The 24,146-nt window shown below is 50.5% G+C and overlaps 1 protein-coding gene across 1 annotated transcript in view; it reads left to right on the top strand.

Moving 5' to 3' along the window:
- The first annotated feature begins 5,891 nt into the window (after positions 1-5,891).
- The window catches only part of KIAA0930 (KIAA0930 ortholog), a 36,945-nt gene continuing 18,690 nt past the window's right edge, over positions 5,892-24,146 (top strand). The window contains exon 1 of the mRNA XM_016192041.2: positions 5,892-6,299. Within this exon, the coding sequence (XP_016047527.2) occupies positions 6,098-6,299 (202 nt within the window). The 5' untranslated portion in view covers positions 5,892-6,097. The remainder of the gene's footprint in view (positions 6,300-24,146) is intronic.

Raw genomic sequence — 24,146 nt, 5'->3', positions numbered from 1 at the left:
AGGGGGAGGGAGGGAGGGAGGGAGACAGAGAGAGATCTACAGGCCTGCTTCACCACTAATGAAGCATCCTCTCTGTAGGTGGGGAGCCAGGAGCTCTGGCCTGGACCCTTGCCCTTTGTATAATGTGTGCTTCACCAGGTGCATGCTGGGGCTCATGTGGAGTGGCTCCAACTGGGGGGGGGGGAGCCTCCAACCCTCCCTCACCAACTCTAGTGGCTGTATGAATTAGAAAGAGGCATCGGGGAACATTCTGGTACGAACATTCGTTTATTTGGTGAAGGGTACAGGCTCTTATACTGAGTTAAACTAAGAACATTTTTCACATATGTCAGAAATTACAGGTTTCTTAAAGGTCAGCTTGCCCCTGTGGTAGGGGGCTGGTATGACAAGAATTGATGAGATACATAAAGGTCAAAATGATTAGTCTCCATGATGCAGGCGAGTTAATTATCCAAAGGCATTTGAGAGAAGCATAGGGGTTAAACCAGTAAGGTGAGGTAGAGAAGAAGAAAAACAAAGCTTGATGTGAATCACAGATAACAAAAGGCACGAGGAAATAGAATATGGGGTCTCACTGCCTGGCATTGGCAGGGGTGCATGATAGAGTGTGTTCTCCTTTATGATCAAAAGGTGAAGTGGATGTGTGAACTTTGAGTGAACCCTCAAGCAGGCAGCCATTTGGCCTGCTAGCAGGGGAACTAAGTGTGAGAGGCTTGTAGGCTTTCTGTGGGCTTGAGAGACTAACAAGGAGAAACTGAGTCTGGGAGACTTTTCCCTCTTGGCTCATCTCTATAAGGAGAGAGGCTAACAAGTGGCGTGTCTTTCCAGACCTCCATCCAGGGATGGGAGAGCTCCCCTAAGCTCTACCAAGCTTTCACATAGTCCCACAGGTGTGCCCCCACCCATCCCCTTCCATTAATTTTTTTGTGGCCATTGCTATAGTACTTGTGTCTCCAGAGCTGGACTGATCCCACCATCCAAGGCCAATTTTTTTTTTCAGATTGCTAGATCTCTGACAGACAGACAGACCAAAAAAGAGAGACCACAACACTAAAGCTTCCCCCAGATCTGTGATACTCCCATGTAGTGTGCGTGGGACTCCAACCTTGGCCATGCATACAGTAAGGCATCAACTCTACCTACCAAACTATTGGCCTGTAACTCAACCTTGGTTGACATTAAAAAAAAACACCAGTCCCCAAGAGAAAATGCAATGGAGGGGGTAGGTAGTAGTGCACCTGGTTGAGCACACATTTTACAATGTGCAAGGATCCGGGTTTGAGCCCCCAGTCCCTACCTGCAGGGGGAAAGCTTCACAAGTGGTGAAGCAGGGCTGCAGGTGTCTCTCTCTGTCTCTCTCCCACTTTATCTATCCTTTCCCTCTCAATTTCTGGCTATCTCTCTCCAATAAACAAATAAAGATAATTTAAAAAATTTAAGTTAGAAAAGAAAATGTTGGGGAGTCTGAGGTAGCCCAGCAGGTTACACACACGTGGTGCAAAGCGCAAGGACCGGCGTAAGGATCCCGGTTCGAGCCCCTGGCTCCTCACTGGCAGGGGAGTCACTTCACAGGCGGTGAAGCAGGTCTGCAGGTGTCTGTATTTCTCTCCCCCTCTCTGTCTTCCCCTCCTCTCTCCATTTCTCTCTGTCCTATCCAACAACAACAGCATCAATAACAATAAAAATAAACAAATAAATAAAATATAAAAAATGCAATAAAAATAATAATAAAAAGAAAGAAAGAAAATGCAATGGGTAAATTATTTTTAAGTATTTGACTTGAAAATACAAGGTCCAGAGTTCAATCCCTGGCATCAAATATGCCAGAATGATGCTCTTTTTTTTTCCCTCTCTCTCTATGTGTGTGATCCCTCTCCCTCTCCCCCACACCAACAAATCTTTGAAAAAAAACCCAATATGGACAGTACTTAAGGGTATTATCAATGCAAAAATGATATTCAAACAATATTCATTCATCAACAAGTATTTTCTGGCAAACATCATGGGTTGGGTGTCAAGGAAAACAGGGTGAGTTGATTTGTTGCTGGTTCTATGGCACAGATCTGTGGAGGTCAGTGAGGAGTGTGTGTGTGTGTGTGTGTGTGTGTGTGTGTGTGTGTAGAGGGCAGGGTGTGGAAAGGAGAAATCAACAACACAAATTCGCTAGCCCAGCACGCCTACCAGAAGGTTCTACAGGGTCAGTGGTCCTCAAAGTTGAGAACTCATTTAGCATCACTTTGGAAACTGAAACTTTAAGTGAAATGGCATGTTTTCCTATAAATTAATTGATTTAAACAAGAACTGGGTTGGGGGCATAGATATCATAATGATCATACAAAGGGACTCTCATGCCAGAGGCTCCAAAGTCCCAGGTTCAATCCCCCTCACTGCCGTAAGCTAGAGATGACCAGTGCTCTGGGAAAAAATAAACAAGAATTAAGTTCCCACAGCATATTTTCAGGCATGAAAACATCATCCAAACCGAAACAAAGACCCAAACATTTCCTAATACCAACATAAATAATCATATGTATTTATTCATTTCCCAAACTTTCCAGCTCAGAGTTTCAGGTGGTGGGAGTCTCTCCCGGCAGCTCAGGGCAGGAGGTGGGACCCTCCCTGGAATGACCTCTGTCACTGGGAGCATTCGCACCCACATTCCAGCTACCAGCTGAGACATTCCAAAGACCTGATAAGCCTGTCTTGAGGATATGGGAGGAAATGAGTCCCTGGAGAAAGCCAAGGGGAGAACACGCCAACTCTACACAAACAGTGGACCTGGCCCGGAATCAATTCATTCTTTCTCATCAATGAAACATGGTCTGAGGAAAAGATTTCCAGGAAGGGGAAGAGTGCGAGTAGGCAGGGCCTCTGGAGCTCTGGGAAGCAAGAAAGATAGAATCACTGGACTTATTAACCTCTGTCTTTACTTGCTCAGCCATTCATTTTGACTAGCTGTCCAGACTCAGAACTGGAGACTGTAACTTTAAAAACAACAACAATAAAGTTTTATTAGAGGAGAGGGAGGGAGGGGGGGGAAGAACAGCACCAAAGCTTCTTCCAATGTAGTGGGAGCCAGGTTTAAACCTGGGTCTAGCACTTGACAAAGGAATGACCTGTTCTGGGGCCAGGCAGTGGTGTATCTGGCTAAGTGCTTATGTCACAGTGTGTAAAGATGCAGGTTCAAGCCCTTGGTCCCCACCTGCAGGGGAAAAGCTTCACATGCAGTGAAGCAGTGCTGCACGTATCTCTCTCCTTCCCTTTCCCCTTCCCCTCTCAATTTCTGTCTCTATCCAATAATAAATAAGAATATTTTTTATTATTTTATTTTTGTCTCCAGGATTATTGCTGGGGCTCAGTGCCTGAGCTACGAATCCACTGCTCCTAGAGGCCACCTTTTCCCTTTTGTTGCCCTTGTTGTTGTTGGATAGGACAGAGAAATGGAGAGAGGAGGGGAAGACAGAGAGGGGGAGAGAAAGCCAGACACCTGCAGACCTGCTTCACTACTTGTGAAGTGACCCCCCCCCCCCGGGCTTGAACCAGGATCCTTACACTGGTTTTTGTGCTTTGCGCTATGTGTGCTTAACCTGTTGTGCTACCACCTCACCCCCTAAAAATACTTTTAAAAAGGAACAAACTATTTCATGAGCTCAACCTTAACTTTCAGGTCAGCATCGTCTCTGAACAGATGGGGGTGCAGGTCTAATGGAGAGATCACTAACTCCCTCACTCTACACTTGTTTTAGCTTTTGTCCACTGAGGTCTCACACATTGCACTGCTCCTGGTGGACTCCCTCCACCCCTTAATTTTAGATAGAAACACCGAGATCAAAGAGAAACACCAAAGCACCGCTCCACCATTCATAGATTTTTCCCCTTGGCGCCATGTATGGTGCTCCCATGTGGTGCTGGGGACTAGAACCCAGGTCCTCCTGTATGATAAAGTGTGCACTTTGCCAGGTGAGAAATCTTTCAGTCCAGCACTGCTCAGTTCTGGCTTATGGTGGTGGTGGTGGTGGTGTGTGTGTGTGTGGGGGGGAGACTCAGGCTGAGAGTCTCTTTGTATAACCATTATGCTATCTCCCCCTGCCCTTTTTTGATTTATTTACTTGTGAGAGTGACAATCAGAACATTGCTCTGGCGTATGCAATGCTAGAGACTGATCTCAGGACCTCATGTTTTCAAGTCCAATACCTGTTCCACTGCACCAACTCCTGGACTGCAACATATTTTTTTTTTATTGTTGTTGTTGTAGTTATTATGGTTGTTATTGATGCTGTTGTTGTTGGATAGGACAGAGAGAAATGGAGAGAGGAGGGGAAGACAGAGAGGGGGAGAGAAACACACCTGCAGACCTGCTTCACCACCTGTGCAGTGACTCCCCTGCAGGTGGGGAGCCGGGGGCTGCACTTAGCCCTCTGCACTACAGCCTGACTGCCAACACATTTCTTTATAGCTTTCCCACTAGATCTGGCACTAGAAACATAGTGGACTCAGAGTCTGGATGCAGCACACTGATGGTGAAGGCTGATTGATCCTGTAGTGGCCTGGCATCACCCACTTTCTTCTCGGGGGCTATTACTGTAGACATAGCCTCTGACCTCCTTGGGCTTCGCTCTCTGTGCTCTCATTTTTTCTACATTCATTCATCCCACATTTACTTATTGGGCTCTCCTTTCTGCCAGGCAAGCCAAACACGCAGACACCTGGAGTAACGTTGTGTAGAAGACAAGAGCTCAGGAGTGGAACGACTAACAGAACACATGGCTGCAGGACGTAGTATTAGAGCCCTGCAGAAAAACAGAGCAGGGCAAGGGGCTAAGGAAGGAGACAGGGTGGTCTTTGGCACAAGGTGGTCACAGAAGGCCTTGGGGGTGTGTCTCTGGCCCCAAAGGAAAAGCAAATACAAGTGACCCAAGGTGAGGCAGAAGAGCTCCCAAAGGGGAGACTGAGGTGTGGCTGCAGCTTAGTTGGGACCCTCAACATTGTTTCTGTCTCCATCTCCCTCGGACCTCGGCAGCGGGTCACTAGGGGGCGACCTGGGGAGGGTATCTGGCCACTTCCCCCTCCCCTGTAGTGGCCTGGAATCACCCACTTTCTCCTCGGGGGCTATTACTGTAGACATAGCCTCCGACCCCCTTGGGCTTCGCTCTCTGTGCTCTCATTTTTGCAGGGCTCTGTCAGCGGAGGCCAGAGCAAGGACTTTGCAACCTTCATGAGGTTCATGTGCCCAACTGACCTCAAGCCTCCCCACCTTGCACTCCCTTCAGAGGGTCGGTCCCCGGCGAGAGAGCCCCTCGATACAGCAGAGGAGACGAGGCTCAGAGCCTTCTCCACACCAGGCATCGTGCCAGCGGGGGCGGAGAGGACTTTGCCACGGTGCCCTCAGGAGACCGCTTTCCGGATTCTGCAGAGAAACTTCCCAGCGGAAACCGGGTCTTGGCAACTCGATGAAGAGGGTGGCAAGGACAGCGGGTAATCCAGCCCGCGGACAGGAGAGTGGGGGTGGGCGGGAGGGGGGGAGGTAACACCCCCCGTAGGATCAGGTGCGGAGATCGGCCACCCGCATCTCTGCTGGAGCGGTTGGAGCTGGAACAGGGCAGGGGTCGGAGGTCAGAGACGGCCCCTAGTCTCCCCCAGTACCGAAGGTGGGCGGGGCCAACCCGGGACGGGGCGGAGCATCCGTGTAAGGGATGTGGCCGCTGCGGACCCAGATTGGAGAAGGTGACACAGGGGGCGGGCCTTACAGAGCTGGGCGGGGACCGGGCGAAGGCTAAGGGGCGGGGCCTGGAGAGCCAGGGCGGTTCGGATTGGCCGTGCGGCTGCGGGGGCGGGGACTAGTGGGCGGCGGCCGGGGCCTTGAGGGCGGGTCTGGGCGGGGCGGGTGGCGCCGGCGCGGAGGTGCGCTCCCCTCTGGGCTCGGCGGGTGCTCGGGCGGCGGCGGCGGCGGCAGCGGCGGCGGCGACGCGCACAAAGGCGGATTGTGGTTTTGCTGGTGCTCGCAGTCGGGCGCGCCGGGGCGGGGGCGGGGGCGAGGGCGGCAGGGTGCGGCGGGAGCCCCCGCGGGCGCGGCGCGGGCGATGAGCCGGGGCCCGGCATGGCCTCCGCGCGGCCGCCGGGCCGGGTCTGCGCCTCGGTGCCCGCGCCGGCGGGGCTCCGGACCGGGCCGTCCGCCCTCGCCGCCTCCCCGGAACCTGCGGGCGGCGCAGAGGCCGAGGAGCGCTCGCTGCACCACATGCTGCGCGCCATAGCGGAGGAGCGCAGCCGCCTCAGCCTGCGCCGCGAGGTCTGCGGCCTCGGTGAGTGGACCGGGCCGGGCCGGGCCGCCCGGGGGTGCAGCCTCCGGGTCCTGCAGGCCGGCCGCTGCGTGTGTGCAGCCATCTGCCTCTTGGGTGTTCCCGGGGATCCCCGCGTGTCGTGTCCTCCTCCGTGCGTCGGGGCTTCCCTGTGCTCCTCGGTTTTGGGGTCTCCAGAGCAACCCCGCAGTTGATGTCCCTGATCCCGCCCCGGCTTCCCACGATGTCCGGGCGTCCCATCCCTCGCCTGCGTCTGCCCGTCTGTCGCTCCCTCCAGGCAGCGCCCCGTCGGCCTCAGCACCGCTGCAGAGTGTGGGCGCTGGGTCCGGGGACACCTTGGCCCTGTGCAGCGGGAGCAGGCACCCAGCACACCTCCCTGCAAGCGCACCCTGCCCGCGGTCGCACAAGGAAGCCTTTGTCTTCCCGAACCTCCATTAGCTCTAGCTGAGGACCTGTTGGGTCCCCGGCCCCCTGATCCCGCTCCCCTGGCAGAGAGAGAGCAGGGGCGGCTGCCTCTCCGGGCCTGCTTCTGCTCAAAGGGGGCTCTGGGCCTTGCCACCTGCTAGGTGAGGCGGGGTGGGAGGGCTTGTATTGTCTGAAGGAGCCGGGGACTCCTGTGGGTGGGGTCTCCAGGCTTGGCTGGAAGTGAGGTAATCTGATGGATCATGCCCAGACTGAAGCAGGAGACCCCTCCCCTGTGGAGTCGGGCTTGTCATTTTCTCCACGACAGGACCCCTCCCTTCTTTCACGAAAGAATGATTTCATGCCACACTGTCAGCCACCACCATTCCATCCTCTCGCCCAGTCTGGACTGGGGCTTTTAAGAGGGTGACAGCACTGGGGGAGGAGACAGGGAATGGCATCCCTGGAGAGTCTTCCAGTCGCCTGACACTCATCATTGGGGAAACTGAGTCCCAAAAACAGAATGAGTGTATTCCTCTGCTCAGGACACTTGGCAGATCCCTGACAGGGTCAAAAGAGGAAATCCATTTGAATTCTCCTTTCTTTAGTAAGCAGACATAGCAGAAGACACTTCTCACAGAGCAGGCCCAGTCTGTGGAAAAATGAAGTTTTCCTCTTGGGGGGTGGAATGGGATTGATGGTGGGGGTCCTGATAAGTGGGGAGGGAGGAGCACAGAGGTTTCTATTCTGAAGAGGCATCAGGACTCAGTCTTGAGAGGAAGTTGAAGGATCCTCATTCATTTATCCAGCTGATTTTCAGAGAGCACCTACTGTGTGCCTGCTTGGCACATCTACCTACCTGACATCAGATGTCTGAAATTGGGGGGCTGGGGTTTGAGGGACCGTCTTGCTCCAGATCCCTTCACCTTGTTTGCTCAGTACCCCTTTGTCAACATGCTTATCTGACCTAGGCTGAGCCCCAAGGAGCCTCTGGGCCATTCCCTAGGACAATAGCAGTTTGTGCTAGCACCTGGCACTTACTGAGTGCTCATGATTGCCTGGTGCTTTATGTGCGCTCTGCCGATTTGACACTGAAATGGAATATTATCCTCGTCAAAGAGGAGCCCAAGATTCAGAGAGGCAAGAGACTTGGGGCCAGGGAGACAGCATAGTGGTTATGCAAAAACACTTTCATGCCTGAGTCTGTTAAGTCCCAGGTTTGATGCCTAGCACCACTATAAGCCAGTGCTGAGAGAGAGAGGGAGAGAGAGACAAGAAGAAGGAGAAGGAGAAGGGGAAGAAGAAAGACCAGCACTTGCTTAGGGACAACTATTGAGGAAGTGACCCAGCTGGAAGTGATCCTAGGTTAGTGTGACCCCAGAGCCTGGTACATGTCTCCTTTCCCCTCACCCCTCCTGCCCAGTGCCCCGAGTGAGACTTTGTTCCTCTATATCTGCGGAGGAGAGCTGCCCTGCTGTTGACCTGGAACAGGGCCTACTACAGTAGTGACTCCTCTCCAAGTCTCCCTCACAGACAAGGCCTCTCGCCTCTACTCTGTGTCCTCTGCGGACTTAGTTCCTGCAGCTTGCTCCAGTGCTCTGTGCTCTGTGCCTGGAAAGCCTCCCCGACTCACCTGTCCTGTGAGGCCTCAGCTTCAACCTGCTGCCCTGGGAAGCTGCTCCGCTTGCTGCCCCACTGCCTGCATATTCTTTGCACCGAGTCCCCGGTCTGCCCAGTGGTCAGGACTGTTGTGGCACTGTGAGCTGTGTGCCTGTCTCCCGAGCTGCCTGGTGAACCCCTCTGAGCAGCCTCAGTGCCCAGTGGACAGTCAGCCAGTGAATCAAAGTACTCATTTCTGAACTGGCGAACAAAGGACATGAATGACCGAGGAGATTGAAATCTGAACCTCCCCAGGGGCTTGTGCTTTCCAACTTTTTCATTTTTGCAGAGAGTAATTTGGACGTTTAGAGACTAGAAGGCTTGAGGGGCTGGTTGAGAGCACGTGTTCCCATGCTCCGGGACCCACATATAAGCCTCCTGTCCTCACTGCAGGGGGAAAGCTTTGCAATCTGTGAAGCGGTGCTACAGGTCCCCCCCCTTCCCTCTATTTCTCTCTAATAAATAAACATATTCAAAGAGAGAAAGAGAGAGACTATCTTGTTAGTAAGACTAGCCAAAATAGGCCTACTGTTGGCCTAAATCAGGCCTGAACTTAGAACCTCAACCCCAAAGCACTTTTACACTCTCAGCACCACAGTGCAGTACTGCCAGCCTGTCGCATTTATGAATTCATTGACATCTCGGGTTTTTGCTGTTGTTCAGTTAAAGCTTGGGTGGTTCAGAACCAGTCATGCTCTGAGGCTATTTTGAAGGTGTCGGGGAACCTCTGGTGGAGAGGCTGGACTCTGAACAAATTGTTGTCATTTCTGAGTCAAGGTGTGTCTGAGCTGGGGAAGCGACTTGCCCCCACCCCCGCGCAGAGATGTGGCTTGGCTCTCAGGATGAAAGGCCCCTTGTAAACCCAGACCTGATGCTCGAATCCGCCGTGGTCTCTGCAGTACTGGGGGGGGGGGGGGCTGGCCTGCCCCCTAGTGGGAGGGTACATGGGAGCCGGGAGCGTAGCTGGGTGGGAGATGACTTTGTGGGAGCACAAAGCAGCCCTAGGTGGGATGTGGGCATCTTATCCACGGGGGCTGATTGTGATTCCAGGTAGTAGATAAGTTAGCATCAAGTTAGCTTGTGCGAGACCCAGAATCTCTGAAGTGGAACGAGTCAGGCAGTTTGAGACCCGGAGGTCATGTGGTACAGGCACTTGGGTGAAGTGAACATGACTTGAAACTCTCTCCCAGAGCCCAGCCCCAACATGCTGTGAGAATAGGCTCCCTGTTAACATGGGCAGCATGGCCCTGGTGTTGGGACAGGCTATAGGGACATGACCTGGCCCCAGGGCTCAGGTGAACAGAGGGGCCCTGCCTGTCTTTGGGCCTGGCCTAGAATGAGTACTCTCAAAGTTCTTTATTTTATTTTATTTTATTTAGAGAGATACAGAGAGAAAGACCAAAGCACTGCTCAGCTCTGGCATATGGTGATGTTGGGAATTGAACCTGGGACCTTGGAACATCAGGCATGAAATTATTTTACATAACTCTTACTCTGTCTCCCCAGCCCATGTCTCAGAGTTCTTTATGACTGAACTCTCTCCCCCTCAGGGGGGCTATGGAATACTCTCTCTTGAGTGCAAAGAGGGCAACAGAAGTATTTATTTCTTACTGGCGATTTCCTTTCATCCCTCAACTCTCCCTGTCAGAAGGTTATACTCACCCCGCTATCTTCCAAGGAACACAGGTTGAAAGGGGAGGTAACTTGGCCCCTGCCCCCCACGTGGCTAGAAAGTGGCAGCCTCTTTAGGAGCCCAAACTCTAACCTGCCTGTCTGCACAGAGGGGACACCCAGCTACACCTGTCCTCGGGAGTGCAGGACTGCCTGGCACCTGGCGCATTGAGAAAGGGTCCAGGAGGTGTGACAGGTTCCCTCAGAGCACCGGGAAGAGAGCAACCGCTGTGAGCTGTTATATTTGCCCCCGTGCTTGCAGAGCTGTGGAGCTTGAGGCAGGAGCCGGGGTGTGGAGCTCTGCTAGCCTGTGAGGGAATTTAAAATTGAGAGGAAGGGGAAGATAGATAGAGAGAAAGAGTGGGAGAGAGAGGGAGAGAGACCTGCAGCCCTGCTTCACCACTTGTGAAGCTTTCCCCCTGCAGGTGGGGACCTGGGGCTTGAACCTGGATCCTTGCACACTGTAACATGTGCACTCAACCCGGTGTGCCACCACTCACCCCCTCTCTTGCTTAAAATTCTTAAAATATCTTCTGTGTTGTCCAAAGGCTAACCGTTATTTGAATGGCTAGATGGTTGGATAGATGTGCCAGAATTCCCTCAGTTGGTCTCCGCTTGTGGGAACTTAGATCGGATTCAGTGTTTTTTTTGTTGTTGTTGTTGTTGTTGTTTGTTTGTTTTTTTACTACTAATAGCTTACAACAAAACTCTTGTTTGTCTGCAAGTTTCTTTGTATGTATAATTTCTTTTAAGCTCTCAGAGCAGCCCTGACTCAGGCTTCCTCTGCCTGATAAACTTACCCCCTCCCCCACCCTCACCTTGGGGTCTCAGTGACTTGCTCCAAGTCTCTGACTCAGGTCAGATATGTCTTCTGGGTTACAGCCCAGTCTGAGGAAGCTGGGAGGGACAGGAAAGACCTTGAAGTCAGCCCAGTTTATCCTGCCACTGTGGAGACAGCTAGGCACGCCTCACAGAGGACCCTGACGGAAGTCCCCGTCTGACCCTTGCACCTGGAGCCCACCTGTGCTTGTAAGGCCATTGAGCTCACCGGGGGTGGATTTCCTTATTTCCCCAGTAACCTGTGGAGGGCAGAGAAGCTCAGGTTGTAATTTTCTAGGTCCCATCAGTGGCAGAAGATGTCGTTAGGGCAGGGAGGGCTGCAGTCAGGATTTGGAATGTCTTGTTTGAGCTTCCAGAAGTGGGACCGCCCAACTTGAGGGGACCCTTTGCCCCAGTCCAAACTGGGCAGGAGAAGCATCAGCTCCCTTTGCTTGAGGCCCTTTCCTTTTAAAAAGAGTACTATGGGGGAGTCGGGCTGTAGCGCAGCGGGCTAAGCGCAGGTGGCGCAAAGCACAAGGACCGGCATAAGGATCCTGGTTCGAACCCCAGCTCCCCACCTGCAGGGGAGTCGCTTCACAGGCGGTGAAGCAGGTCTGCAGGTGTCTGTCTTTCTCTCCCTCTCTCTGTCTTCCCCTCCTCTCTCCGTTTCTCTCTGTCCTATCCAACAACGACAACAATAATAAATACAGCAATAAAACAACAAGGGCAACAAAAGGGAATAAATAAATAAAATAATAAAAAAAAAGAGTGCTATGTCTTGACAGGGTAAAAGAACACCCTGCTACCTGAGTTTTTTTTTTTAAGTTCTTTTATTTATTTATCTTGCCTCCCTCAAAAGTGACTTCTGAAGAAATGTCTGATGACAAAGTGAAAAATTCCGAGACTTGATTTCCAAGTGTTGTGTCGTTAAGTGGAAGTACTAATTGCTTTTTAATGCAGAAATCCTGTTTGCTTTGGGGGACAAGACAGAAAGCAAGAGAAGAATCCAGGACATGTTCTGAAATGCAGGGCCTGCCTGTGATCAGAAGGCAGGCTGGGTTTTCACACATCATTTTCTTGTCCTCACAGCGGAGCTGGGGGCTGGGCAGGGGTTACACCAGCCTCAGAGCAGATGAAGGCTCAGTGTTTTGGGCAGAAGCATCTGAGCTTCTGCACCTGTGATGAAATAGACTTGGACTTGGACTTGGACCCACCAGAAAATGAGCTTGAACCTTGTGCGGGGCTGCTGAGGGACCAGGGAGGAGGCCACCTGCACCCAGGGACCTTCCCTGAACATCTGGTGAGGTCAGTCCTCCCAGCCCAGGGGTGACTGGAACCACACAGTCACCACTCTGTGCGTGTGCCCAGGACTGTAGTGGGCACAGCCTGATGGGCAGACAAACAGCTCAGAGAGGTCACAGCCCTTATTTGGGCTTCCAGAGCCATTGGGTTTTGGTTCCACTTCTGGTCTTGGGGTGTATGTTACTTTTTTTTTAATATCCATTTATTTATTCATTCCCTTTTGTTGCCTTTGTTGTTTTTTTATTGTTATTATTTTTGTCGATGTTGGATAGGACAGAGAGAAATGGAGAGAAGAGGGAAGACAGGGGGAGAGAAAGATAGAAACCTGCAGACCTGTTTCACCGCCTGTGAAGTGACTCTTCTGTAGGTAGGGAGCCGGGGGCTCGAACTGGGATCCTTATGCTGGTCCTTGCACTTTGCGCCACCTGCACTTAACCTGCTGCACTACTGCCTGATCTCACACTCAGACCTTACTTTTTAAATTTTATTTATTTATTATTATAATTTTTTTGCCTCCAGGGTTATTGTGAGGGCTCAGTGCCAGCACTATGAATCCGCTGCTCCTGGAGGCCATTTATTTTTCTTTTTATTGGATAGGACAGAGAAAAATCGACAGAGATGGGGAAGACAGAGAGGGAGCGAGAGATAGACACCTGCAGACCTGCTCCACCGCCTGTGAAGCGACTCCCCTGCAGGTGGGGGGCCGGGGGCTCGAACCGGGACCCTTGAGCTCCGTATTATATATGCTTAGCCCAGTGGCCACCCCCCACTCTCCCACCTTCCTTTTCCAGGAGAGATGTAGTGCGGCTGCATGTTGGGGTATCATCTGAGAGCACCTCAGCCTGTGTTCACAGCGAAGGAGTTCTTAGGAGGAGCAGGAGGTGGGGGGGGGCATGCAAAAGGGTGAGCAAGGCAGGAATTGCCTAGGACATCGGGCACCCAGACCTCGGGGGATGGAGTAGTGAGAGGAGGGGCCACAGGGGCAGAGGGTGCTGGGCTAGCGTGAGGGTGTTTCTTCCCGGGCACGTGCTCTCTGGGTTGGAGAGAACTCGACCAGAGCCAACCTGGGCTGCTGCTTACTCAGCGATGCGGGATTCCGGCACTCATGTGGAGTGGCTCCAACCAAGGGGTAAGCCTCCAACCCTCCCTCGCCGGTTCTAGGGACCGCATGATTCAGAAAGGAGGCCTCTGGGAACATTCTGGTATGAACACTCATTTATTTGGACATGGGTACAGGCTGTTATACTGAGTTAAACAAAGAACATTTTTCACATATGTCAGAAATTACAGGTTTCTTAAAGGTCAGCTTGCCCCTGTGGTAGGGGGTTGGTATGACAAGAATTGATGAGATACATAAAAGGTCAAAACGATTAGTCTCCATGATGCAGGCGAGTTAATTATCCAAAGGCATTTGAGAGAAGCATAGGGGTTAAGCCAGTAAGGTGAGGTAGAGAAGGAGAAAAACAAGGCTTGATGTGAATCACAGATATCAAAAGGCACAAGGAAATCGGATTTGGGCTTTTCACTGCCTGGTGTTGGGGAGGTGTATGATAGAGTGGGTTCTCCTTTATGATCAAAAGGTGAAGTGGATGTGTGAACTTTGGTACATGTGCTGCCCAGGATTGAACTCAGGACCTCATGCTTGAGAATCCAATGCTTTATCCACTGTGCCACCTCCTGGACTGGATGTGTGAACTTTGAATGAACCCTAAAGCAGGCAACCATTTTGGCCTGCTGCTAGCAGGGGAAACTAAGTGTGAGAGGCTTGTAGGTTTTCTGTGAGCTTGAGAGACTAACAAGGAGAAACTGAGTCTGGGAGACTTTTCCCTCATAGCTCATCTCTATAAGAAAGGCTAACAAGTGGCGTGTCTTTCCAGACCTCCATCCAAGGATGGGAGAGCTCCCCTAAGCTCTACCAAGCTTTCACATAGTCCCACAGTGGGAGAGAGACCAGGAACTTGTGGTGGAGCGGGAACGCAATGCAATGCCTTTACTGATCAGAGACAACGCCTTTATATATATCTTCAACCAGAAGTGGCAAGTGGGAAAAGGAAATGTCTAGGAGAGGTGGTGGAGAAAAGAGCACGAAGGTAGGAAGCTTCCATAGCAGCTGTCGTGAAGGGTCTAACCAATGGGATTAACCAGTGCCCTGCAGGCAGGGTGGGTCTTGAGGTAGTAAGAAGATAGATCACGCAAAACAATGACTATGTAAATAGGCCATACTATCAGCAATAATGCAGCACGGAGCAGGGGGAGCTGGTTTAATGCCCAACAGAGGGTGTGGGTCTGTCTGAACTCCAGAGGGTGTATGCCAGGTGACATGGACAAGGACCCTGCCCCGTCAAGCACTGCTGCCACCTGCTGTGTGTGCTCTGTCAAGCCGACCGATTTCACCAAGGTCTGGAGCAAGTCACCAAGGCCTGGCTCGTGGTAGGGGGACAGAGGTCACAGGTATGCGTGTGGCACTTGTGGGGAGAGCACTGAACCCCCAGTAGGGTCCTGGATGTCTGGGACAGCCACCTGGGCCTAGGGGGTGGCCTGCCACCATTAGCAATCTGCTCGTATTGTATGTGAGAAAGCAGAAAACTGGGGCCAGGCAGTGGTGCGCCTGGTTAAGCACACATATTACAGTGAGAAGGACGCAGGTTCAAGCCCCTGGTCCCCACCTGCAGGGGGAAGGCTTCACAAGTGGTGATGCAGGGCTGCAGGTGTCTCTCTGTCTCTCTCACTATCTCCCTGTCTCTATCCAATAAATACATAAATAAATGAAGCGGAAAACCAAAGGGCTATCCAGGGCACGTGTGTGCTCAGGATGGGGGGGGGGGCTCCCAGTACCGTCTTCCAGCTGCTTCATCAGCTCAGCATCTGGCACATCATCTAAACCCTGAGAGATGAGAGGACAAGAGGCCTGGGGTGCAGCAATGAGCCTCAGAGCCTCAGGGGTGTGCCTTGGTCCCAACTCTGCCTGGCTGGATGAGGAAGGAGTGAAGAAGCGTGTGAGGATGAACACCTGGGCCTGGACTCCCCCTCAGGCTGTCAGACCTGCACAGGCACTGGGAGTTGGTTGCAGGGAGAGGCTGTGAGCACCGCCTGTGTTCTCTCCTGGGAATTCTAGGATCCTGCAACTTCCTGACCTCCTTGGTGTCCTGCAGCGTGGTGGCGGTGGAGGTGGGATGCAGTGCCGACAGGCCAGTGAAGTGACCTCCAGCCCAGGCAGCTGTCGAGGCAGGAGCTGGGGTGGCTGGATGACGCCCCCATCTGTGAAGGGGACTCCTCGTGTTACTTAGATTGTCGGTAACCCATCTCAGAGGCTCTCCTAAGTGTCAGCAAAGCCGTGAGTCAGGAATCTGCACAACAAACAAGGCAATGAGTTCACAGGCCACAGGACTTGGAATGTGCAGATATGATCTTGACTTAATAACTGCTTTAGGCAAGTGTGAAGCCAGCTGACCTCATGTGATGAGGTGGTGGACTAGGGAGGAATGTGCGATCTGGGAGGAGTCCAGAGGGTTGCTTCTGAGGCTCCCTCCCTGCAGGGGTAGATAGCATAATGGGTATGCAAACAAACTGTCATGCCTGAGGCTCTGAAGTCCCAGGTTCAATCCCCCACACCACCGTAAGCCAGAGCTGAGCAGTGCTCTGGTTAATTTAAAAAACAAACAAACAAAAAACAGTGAGGCCCCCTCCCTGTCCTGGGTTCTCACACAGTGCCTGGCGCAGAGCAGGGTGCTGACAGGAGCAGTCTGGAAGCCAGTCCCAGCTCCCACTGCACTCTTGCTGGGGGATTTGGAGGGAGGGTCTTGGTTTCCTCACCTGTGAGGGTGGTCCTCGTGGGGGGCTGAGATGACCCCAGAGGTGTCATCTGTTGTGCTTATGGCGTGGTAGCAGTGTTCCTGGTGATGGTGGCTGTGGGCTGAGCTTCAGAGTCACTGTGGGATTCTCTTGAGTGGACCAGCGTCTGGAGGCTTGGCACTGTCACAATGATTTATTCAACTATCATCGCTTCCCAGCATGGGGACCAAATTGCCTTGCTAGCCAGGCACCTTGTCTGGGTGGGGACAGACAGCTCAGACAGGAAGCTAGGGACCAGTGTGACACGGCTGCAGCACAGAGCTAAACATTCGAGTCTGTCACTTGGCACTGCCACATATTGGCAGGGTGACATCAGATACGTGACTCATGTGTTAAGCTTCAGTTACCTCAGTTCAACTGAGAACAACATCATTTAGAGTAGTTGAGAATTTTTACCTCTCACAATGTATCCTTTTAAAGATTTTATTTATTTATTAATAAGAACGATAAGAGGACAGAGAAAGAACCAGACATCACTCTGGTACATGTGCTGCTGGGAATTGAACTCAGGACCTCATGCTTGAGAGTCCAATGCTTTATCCACTGTGATATTTTAAAAAATATCCACAATGTTTTTATTTTATTTATTTACTTTTGCCTCGAGAGTTATCGCTAGGGCTCAGTGCTGGCACTATGAATCCATTGCTCCTGGAGGCCATTTTTTCCATTTTGTTGTTGTTGTTGGATAGGACTGAGAGAAATTGAGAGAAGAGGGGGAGATAGAGACATCTGCAGACCAGCTTCACAGCTTGTGAAGTGACCCCCCTGCAGGTAGGGAGCTGGGGACTGGAACCAGGATCCTTGCACGTGTCCTTGTGTTTTGTACTATGTGCACTTAACCCAGTGTGCCATTTCCTGACACCCCTATTTATTTATTTTTAATGAAAGCGAAATACAGAGTTAACACTCTTTATGTCTCTCATTAAAATAAAATAAATAATAATTTTAAGAGAGAGAAACATCAGAGCACTGCTCAGCTCTGGCTTATGGTGGTGCTGGGGATTGAAGCTGGGACCTCACAGCATCAGGCATGAAAGTTTTTTGCAAAGCCATTAATTATGCTGTCTCTCTAGCCCACCTCCCCCAATCTTCATGGACTCAGTGTGGGTGTCCAGAGCAGACAGGATCAGGTCCTGGGTGTTGGGAGATGTGGTTCAGGGAAGGCCCTGCCAGGAGAGTGGAGGGGGTAGGAAGCTAACTCACTCCAGGTGGGTCTGAATGGACCTGTGAGCAGGAGCTCTGACAATAAGGCTGTCTCGGTGGCTAAGGACATTAGGGAAGAAAGGCCGGAGCAGGTAGATTGGGGAGACGGTACCCCATAGACTTGAGGGAGAGAGGTTAAGTAGAGAAGGAGCGTAGAACCTCCCTGAAGAATACAGGGAGCAGGCTGGACTGTTGACTCACTGAAACCCTGTGCTCCCTTGAGGCTGGGCCGTGGGATACTCACATGGGCGTCTGACCAGCCCTTCCCTGTTCACCCATCCAAGCGCCTCATCAAGGCAGCCTGGCCTCCCTGGGTCACTGGGCAGCTTCTTTGTCTTTTGTCTTTGTCCATGGGGAGGGTCTGTGGCCGGCAAGGAGCACGGAGGGACACAGGTTGATGAAAGGCCTATTGAGGGCCCACAGAGGACCATTCATTCATGCTGCCATGGCTGAGGGCGTGGAAGCTGCCAAGGGCCAAGGGCTGCCTTGGACGCTCCCCAAAGAGGTCAGCTGATCCCCTGCCTTGGGGAGGGGCCCAGGTGTACCCTCCAGGCTCCTGACCCAGACAGTGCAGGAGCCGGCTGGACACTACGCATCTAAAGACCACACACTGGCCCCCACTCACCCCACAGCATGGTGGCGCCTCCTCAGCCCTGCCCTGCTGAGCCCTGCAGGAAGCCCTGTGAAGTCTGGGACATCTGTGACCCAAGGCCTTTCCCTTTCCTGACCTCCGTCGTGGGTCTTCTCCAAAGTCCAACCCTGAATGTTCCTCCCCAGTTCACCTGCTGGATTTGATTCAGCACCCTCGTGTGGACTCAGGACATACAGCACCCCCTTGGCCCTGGCAGGACCATCACACCACCTGTCTGCCCCTTCTTCCCTGTCCCCCAGCCCCAGAGGCAGGCGCTATGATTCCCTGCTCACTCCCCTCTCCCTGCCCTGAGCATTCAGCCTCTGTTGTTGGCATCAGAATGTTTGCTGGAGATGGAAGACGGTATGGATGAGTGGGCCTAACCCCCAACTCCAGCCAGCCGTGCAGCCTTGGGCCATGAGTGTCCTTGGTGTCAACAAAACCAGCTTGAGGGGGTGGCGATACTGATGTCAGTGTACCTGGCACACAGCAAGCCCTTAGTTATTCAGACACATAGTGTATTCAGAGATGCATGAGTGATGATCGCTTCCTCCTATCTCTCATCAACAAATAAATCTTTTTAAAAATGCCAGTTTTGAGGGTTGGGTGGTAGCGCAACAGGTTAAGCGCACGTGGCACAAAGCACAGGGACCAGAGTAAGGATCCCAGTTCGAGCCCCCGGCTCCCCACCTGCAGGGGAGTTGCTTTACAGGTGGTGAAGCAGGTCTGCAGGTGTCTGTCTTTCTCTCCCCCTCTCTGCCTTCCCCTCCTCTCTCCATTTCTCTCTATCCTATCCAACAACAATGACAGCAATAACAACAACAATAATAACAACGGTGATAAACAAGGGCAACAAAAAGGAAAAAAATACCAGTTTTTGGAAAACAAGAGAAGTTGTAATTCTACTTTTCATATGAGCCCCTGTGGGTATTTAGGTATACTTCCTGTCAGTCTTTTTTAGGGCATTTGTAAGAAAAGCCATTTCCTTCATTTAAACGTGTGTGTGCACTTTCAGATACTTTCTTGGGGTATATATTTAAAACTTCCTGTCACATGTTTTCCCCCTAAGTAACCACATTGTTAATTACCAGTATTTTCATGGCTCTTGTGAATAGGTAGGTAAGCACGCATTCAGGAGGTGTGTGGTGGCCGAGAGTGACAAACCGAGCCTCCTCTCTGCCTCTCCAAGGACAATTAGTTCTACGATGTAAATAAACTCCCTACCCTGGGCACCTGCTTGGTGCCATTGTGGTTTGGAAGCCTTCATGAGTGTTAGCTAGTAACGCAAATTCTCACCAACCCGAGAAAACACTTATCACTACCCTTTTACGAGTTAGAAGTCAGGCCTCTCGAAGTTTGGCATCTGCCAGGTCACGCGGCCTAAGCCGGCAGCCCCCCATCTTCCCGTCCTCCTTGGTCCTCATCTCTGTGCTCTCCAGCTCTCCAGCCCTCCACCCCAAGCACAGGTCATCCTGAGAGATTCACTTCGTGCCAGACCTTTAATAGTGCTCTGCTTCTCACTCTCCACACTCCATTTGTTCTGAGATCTTCCTGATTGGTGCGGGAGAGCTATTTCTGTTGGTGTTTAATAGCTACTTATTATTCTGTTCTGTGACAGTTCTCTCTCTCTCTCTCTCTCTTTCAGTCTGTCTCTCTTTTCATTTCTACTTTATTGTATAGGACAGAGAAAAATTGAGAGGGGAAGGGGAGATAGGGAGAGAGGAAGACACCTGTAGAAGTGCTTCAGCGCTCAGGAAGTATCCTGCCTGCAGGTGGAAAGTGGGGTATCAAACCTGGGTCCTTTGTGCATGGTAATGTGTGAGCTACTCCCCCTCCCCCATGATAATTTATCTGGTTCTCTGTTGATAGAACCATATTAGTGTAACGATTATGTATTTTATGTAATGATTCTTGCATATCAAGGGGTAGACTGTAAGGAGTCTCTCCAAAGTGGAATTGCTGGATCAAAGGGGTAAACATTTGTAAGTTTCTTTTTGTAAGAGAGGAAAGGTTTATGTGATCTGAAGAGAAACCAGAGTATGTGCGGGTTTCTCTTTGCTCAAGATCTCCAGAGAGGGGAGTCGGGCGGTAGCGCAGTGGGTTAAGCGCAGGTGGCGCAAAGCACAAGGACCGGCATAAGGATCCCGGTTCGAGCCCCCGGCTCCCCACCTGCAGGGGAGTCGCTTCACAGGCAGTGAAGCAGGTCTGCAGGTGTCTGTCTTTCTCTCCCCCTCTCTGTCTTCTCCTCCTCTCTCCATTTCTCTCTGTCCTATCTAACAACGATGACATCAGTAACAACAACAATAATAAGTACAACAACAATGAAAAACAAGGGCAACAAAAGGAAAAATAAATAAATAAATATTTAAAAAAAAAAGATCTCCAGAGAGAAAATTTTGTTTGCTAGCTTCTGACTACCAGCTTTGAGGCACCTATCTTCTCATACCCTTCATCTGGAGCTGTCTGAGTGAGGATTTTTATTTTTTTATTTTCCCTTTTTGTTACCCTTGTTGTTTATCGTTGTTGTTGTTGCTGTCATTGTTGTTTGATAGGGCAGATAGAAATGGAGAGAGGAGGGGAAGACAGGGGGGAGAGAAAGACAGACACCTGCAGACCTGCTTCACCACCTGTAAAGCGACTCCTTTGCAGGTGGGGAGCCCGGGACTCGAACCGGGATTCTTACGATGGTCCTTGTGCTTCGTGCCACGTGTGTTTAACCCACTGCGCTACCGCAGGACTCCCATTTATTTGTTTGTCTGTTTGTTTATCCTAACCAGGAGATAACTTGGGTATGAGGCATGAGGCCCTGGGTTTGATTCTTGGCCCCTCATGGGAGCATCCTGAACATGGGACTATCAAGCATACTCCATGGGCACTGAATTGCTGCTTTGGTGTCCCTCTTCCCACTCCCCCCACACCAAAAAAAAAGAATAAAAATAAATGGGGCTAGGAGACAGCATAGTGGTTATGCAAGAGACTTTGATGTATCAGAAGTTCTCGGTTCAATCCTCATGAGCGCCTCTGGTCAGAGATGAAAGTTTTGATCATACTAGCATTTGTTTTGATGTGACTGTGAACTCAAGTTTATTCTGTTTCCTCAGCAAGACCTATTATCAGAAGAGCACCTTGATCCTTTTGATTTGAAGTGACAGCTTATCAAGACTAAATTTCCACATTTTAGTCCTGGTGTTAATGCTTTCTACTCAGTGCTGTTGACCTAATTGTGTACCGGTGCTTCCTTTTTTTTTTTAAATATTTATTTACTTATTTATTCCCATTTGTTGCCCTTGTTTCATTGTTATAGTTATTATTGTTGTCGTTGTTGGATAGGACAGAGAGAAATGGAGAGAGGAGCCGGGGGCTCGAAACAGAATCCTTATGCCAGTCATTGCGCTTGGTGTCACCTGCGCTCAACCCGCTGTGCTACCGCCCAGCTCCCCTCTTTTTTTTTTCTTTAATGATTCAACTTATCAATTTAATTAGCTGACATTATTTCCTTTAAGACAAACACTATTCTAGGAACTAAGAATGTAACAGTGAACAAAATGACCAACGAGGAAAAATAGTCCTATGCTCATGAACCTTCTGTTAAAACAGAGATCAGCTCTGAAGAGACTGAAGTTTTGTCAGACTCTGGTCTAGGCCAACTCTCTTTTTGTTTGTTTGTTTTTCCCAGAACACTAACCAGCTCTGAGGAATGGTGGCTGTGGATTGAACCTGGGTGCTCCGGTGCTGTTCTCCCAGCTGCTGCCCGTTTGTGTAAAGAAGCTTTATTTATGCAGTACACCTAGTGCCCGGGATTGAACCAGCTGCCTCCATAATGCAGGTTCTGTGCTCGCCCAGCTGAGCAGTTTCCTCAGCCCCTGGCTCTTCATAGTTTAAAACATTCTCCCAAAATGATTTTGGTTCATGTTAAATTAGTAGACAGAATCAGGTAGAATTGGTCCCTCAGGATTGGACCAATCCTTAGCTAATGATTTTGTAAATCTTTCCAAATACTCAAGTCTTTTCTTTTTAATAGACTTTAAGCAGAATATTTGATACCACTATTCCTTCTAACTAGCAGTGTTAGTTTATGAGCAAGTCACTGACTTCTGGTGTTACACCCAGATGCATTCTTACTTCTCTTGTTTGAATGCTTTTTCAATTGGGTTTCCCCTCCCCCCAGGTCAGGCATAATATCATGTGCAAGTAATATTAATTTGGACTTAGTTCTATAATTTTAATCATTATGACTATTAATTTTTTTTTCCAGAGCACTGTTCACCTTTGGCTTATGGTGGTGTAGGGGATTGAACCTGGGACTTTGGAGCCTCAGGCATGCATAGCTGTATCTCTTCATTGTCTAAGAATAGTAGAACAATGTTAATAATGGATGGGAAAATACTTAGTTTTTCTAATATGTATCTATTTATGGAAGTATCCCCATTTATTTCTACCTCAAAGTTTTTTTTTTTTCTTGTTAATTAAAGACTATATGTGAAGGATGGGGGTAGATAGCATCATGGTTATGCAATGGGACTGTCATGCCTGAGGCTCCTAAGCCCCAGGTTCAATTCCCCGCACCACCATAAGCCAGAGTTGAACGGTGCTCTGATTAAAAACACAAAAGAATATGGTTGTCTGGGAGGTGGCATAACAGGTACAGCACTGGACTCTCAAGCATGAGGTCCTGAGTTCAATCCCTGGCAGCACATGTACCAGAGTGATGTCTGGTTCTTTCTCTCCACCTATCTTTCTCATTAACAAATAAATAAAATCTTAAAGAAATTTAAAAAAATATGTGTGTTAGTCTTATTGAATATTCTGATGATGAGCATGCATCCATATCTTTTTTTTTTTTTGCCACCATGGTTATTGCTGGGGCTTGGTGCCTGCACCACGAATCCACTGCTCCTGGAGGCCATTTTTTTCCCCTTTTGTTGCCCTTGTTGTCTATCATTGATGTGATTATTGTTGTTGTTGCTGCTGTCGATGGATAGGACAGAAAGAAATCGAGAGAGGAGGGGAGATAGAGAGGGGGAGAGAAAGACAGACAGACACCTGCAGACCTGCTTCACCGCCTGAGAAGCGACTTCCCTGCAGGTGGGGAGCCGGGGGCTCAAACCGGGATCCTTCCGCTGTTCCTTGTGCTTTGCACCACCTGCACTTAACCCGCTGCACCACCGCTCGACCCCCAATACAGTTTTTTTTTTTCAAAGCAGTTTAGAAAAACCAAATGATCCTTAAAAGGGAGGGAGGGGCTTTGTAAACTGTGGAATGCAAGGCAAACATGAATCGCAGCTCTGCTTCTCAATCCCGAGCTGGTGCTGCTTTGCTGTGGGAGCCATTCCCTCAAGCACTCTGCTCCTGCTGGTGCGGCGGAGCTGTGGCTGTTCTGTCGCCCATTCATCTCACGCAGAGCACGGCAGAGAATCAGGGGCTGCAGTCGTCTCGCTTAGAGCACTGGCCTGGGGTCTGGGGTCTGCTGGCCTGGCCTCCAACTTCCTGTCGCCAGATACACTCAGCCTGCAGCTATGTGTCTATAAAAGGCTCGCCCACCCCTCCCCACCTGCAGGGGGGTCGCTTCACAGGTGGTGAAGCAGGTCTGCAGGTGTCTTTTTCTCTCCCTCTCTGTCTTCCCCTCCTCTCTCTCCATTTCTCTCTGTCCTAACCAACAACAGCGATATCAATAACAACAACAATAATAATTACAACAACAATAAAAAACAAGGTTAACAAAAGGGAAAATAAATTTTAAAAATAAATAAAGACTCGCCCAATGTTGGTCTGCTTCTAATTCTGCTTCTAAGACCCCTTCTGTTTTGATCATCATGTTAGGTTCGCTTGCATTGCTTAATCTATTTACATAATCATTAGTCTATTTACATAATCATTGTTTTGTTTGAGACCTGCACTGGTTTAATCCCCACTGGTTCGAGGGCTTTTTTTTTCCTTCTCCCCACTCCCTATCCTACGTAGTTCCTCTTCCTGACACTTCCGCCTCAGGAGATATAAAGGACAGGATTTTCTAATGAATGGAGATTAGATTGATTGCACTTCATTCCTGCTCATCAATAAAGATTGAACTGCGTCCCAGCTCAGCCATGAGTCCCCGGTTGTCTGTCTCCCATCTGACACTAGCCTGGCATCTGGCGCCTGAACAGGGACCTGCAGCCCAACTTTGAATTTCTGAGACATGTGATTGACTTCTAAAACTAGGGGGAGCAGTGAGGCCCTGGAGCCCCATTTGGTAATGTGTGCACTCAACCAGCCCACTGTGCCACTGCCCCAGTCGCTAAAAGTAGCCTTATCTGAGTTTCCTCTCCCCC

The sequence above is a fragment of the Erinaceus europaeus genome, chromosome 4, assembly GCF_950295315.1.
Source record: "Erinaceus europaeus chromosome 4, mEriEur2.1, whole genome shotgun sequence".
Taxonomy (NCBI): Eukaryota; Metazoa; Chordata; class Mammalia; order Eulipotyphla; family Erinaceidae; genus Erinaceus; species Erinaceus europaeus.
The sequence above is the reverse complement of the archived record's forward strand: the minus strand, read 5'-3'. Positions and strand labels throughout refer to the sequence as shown.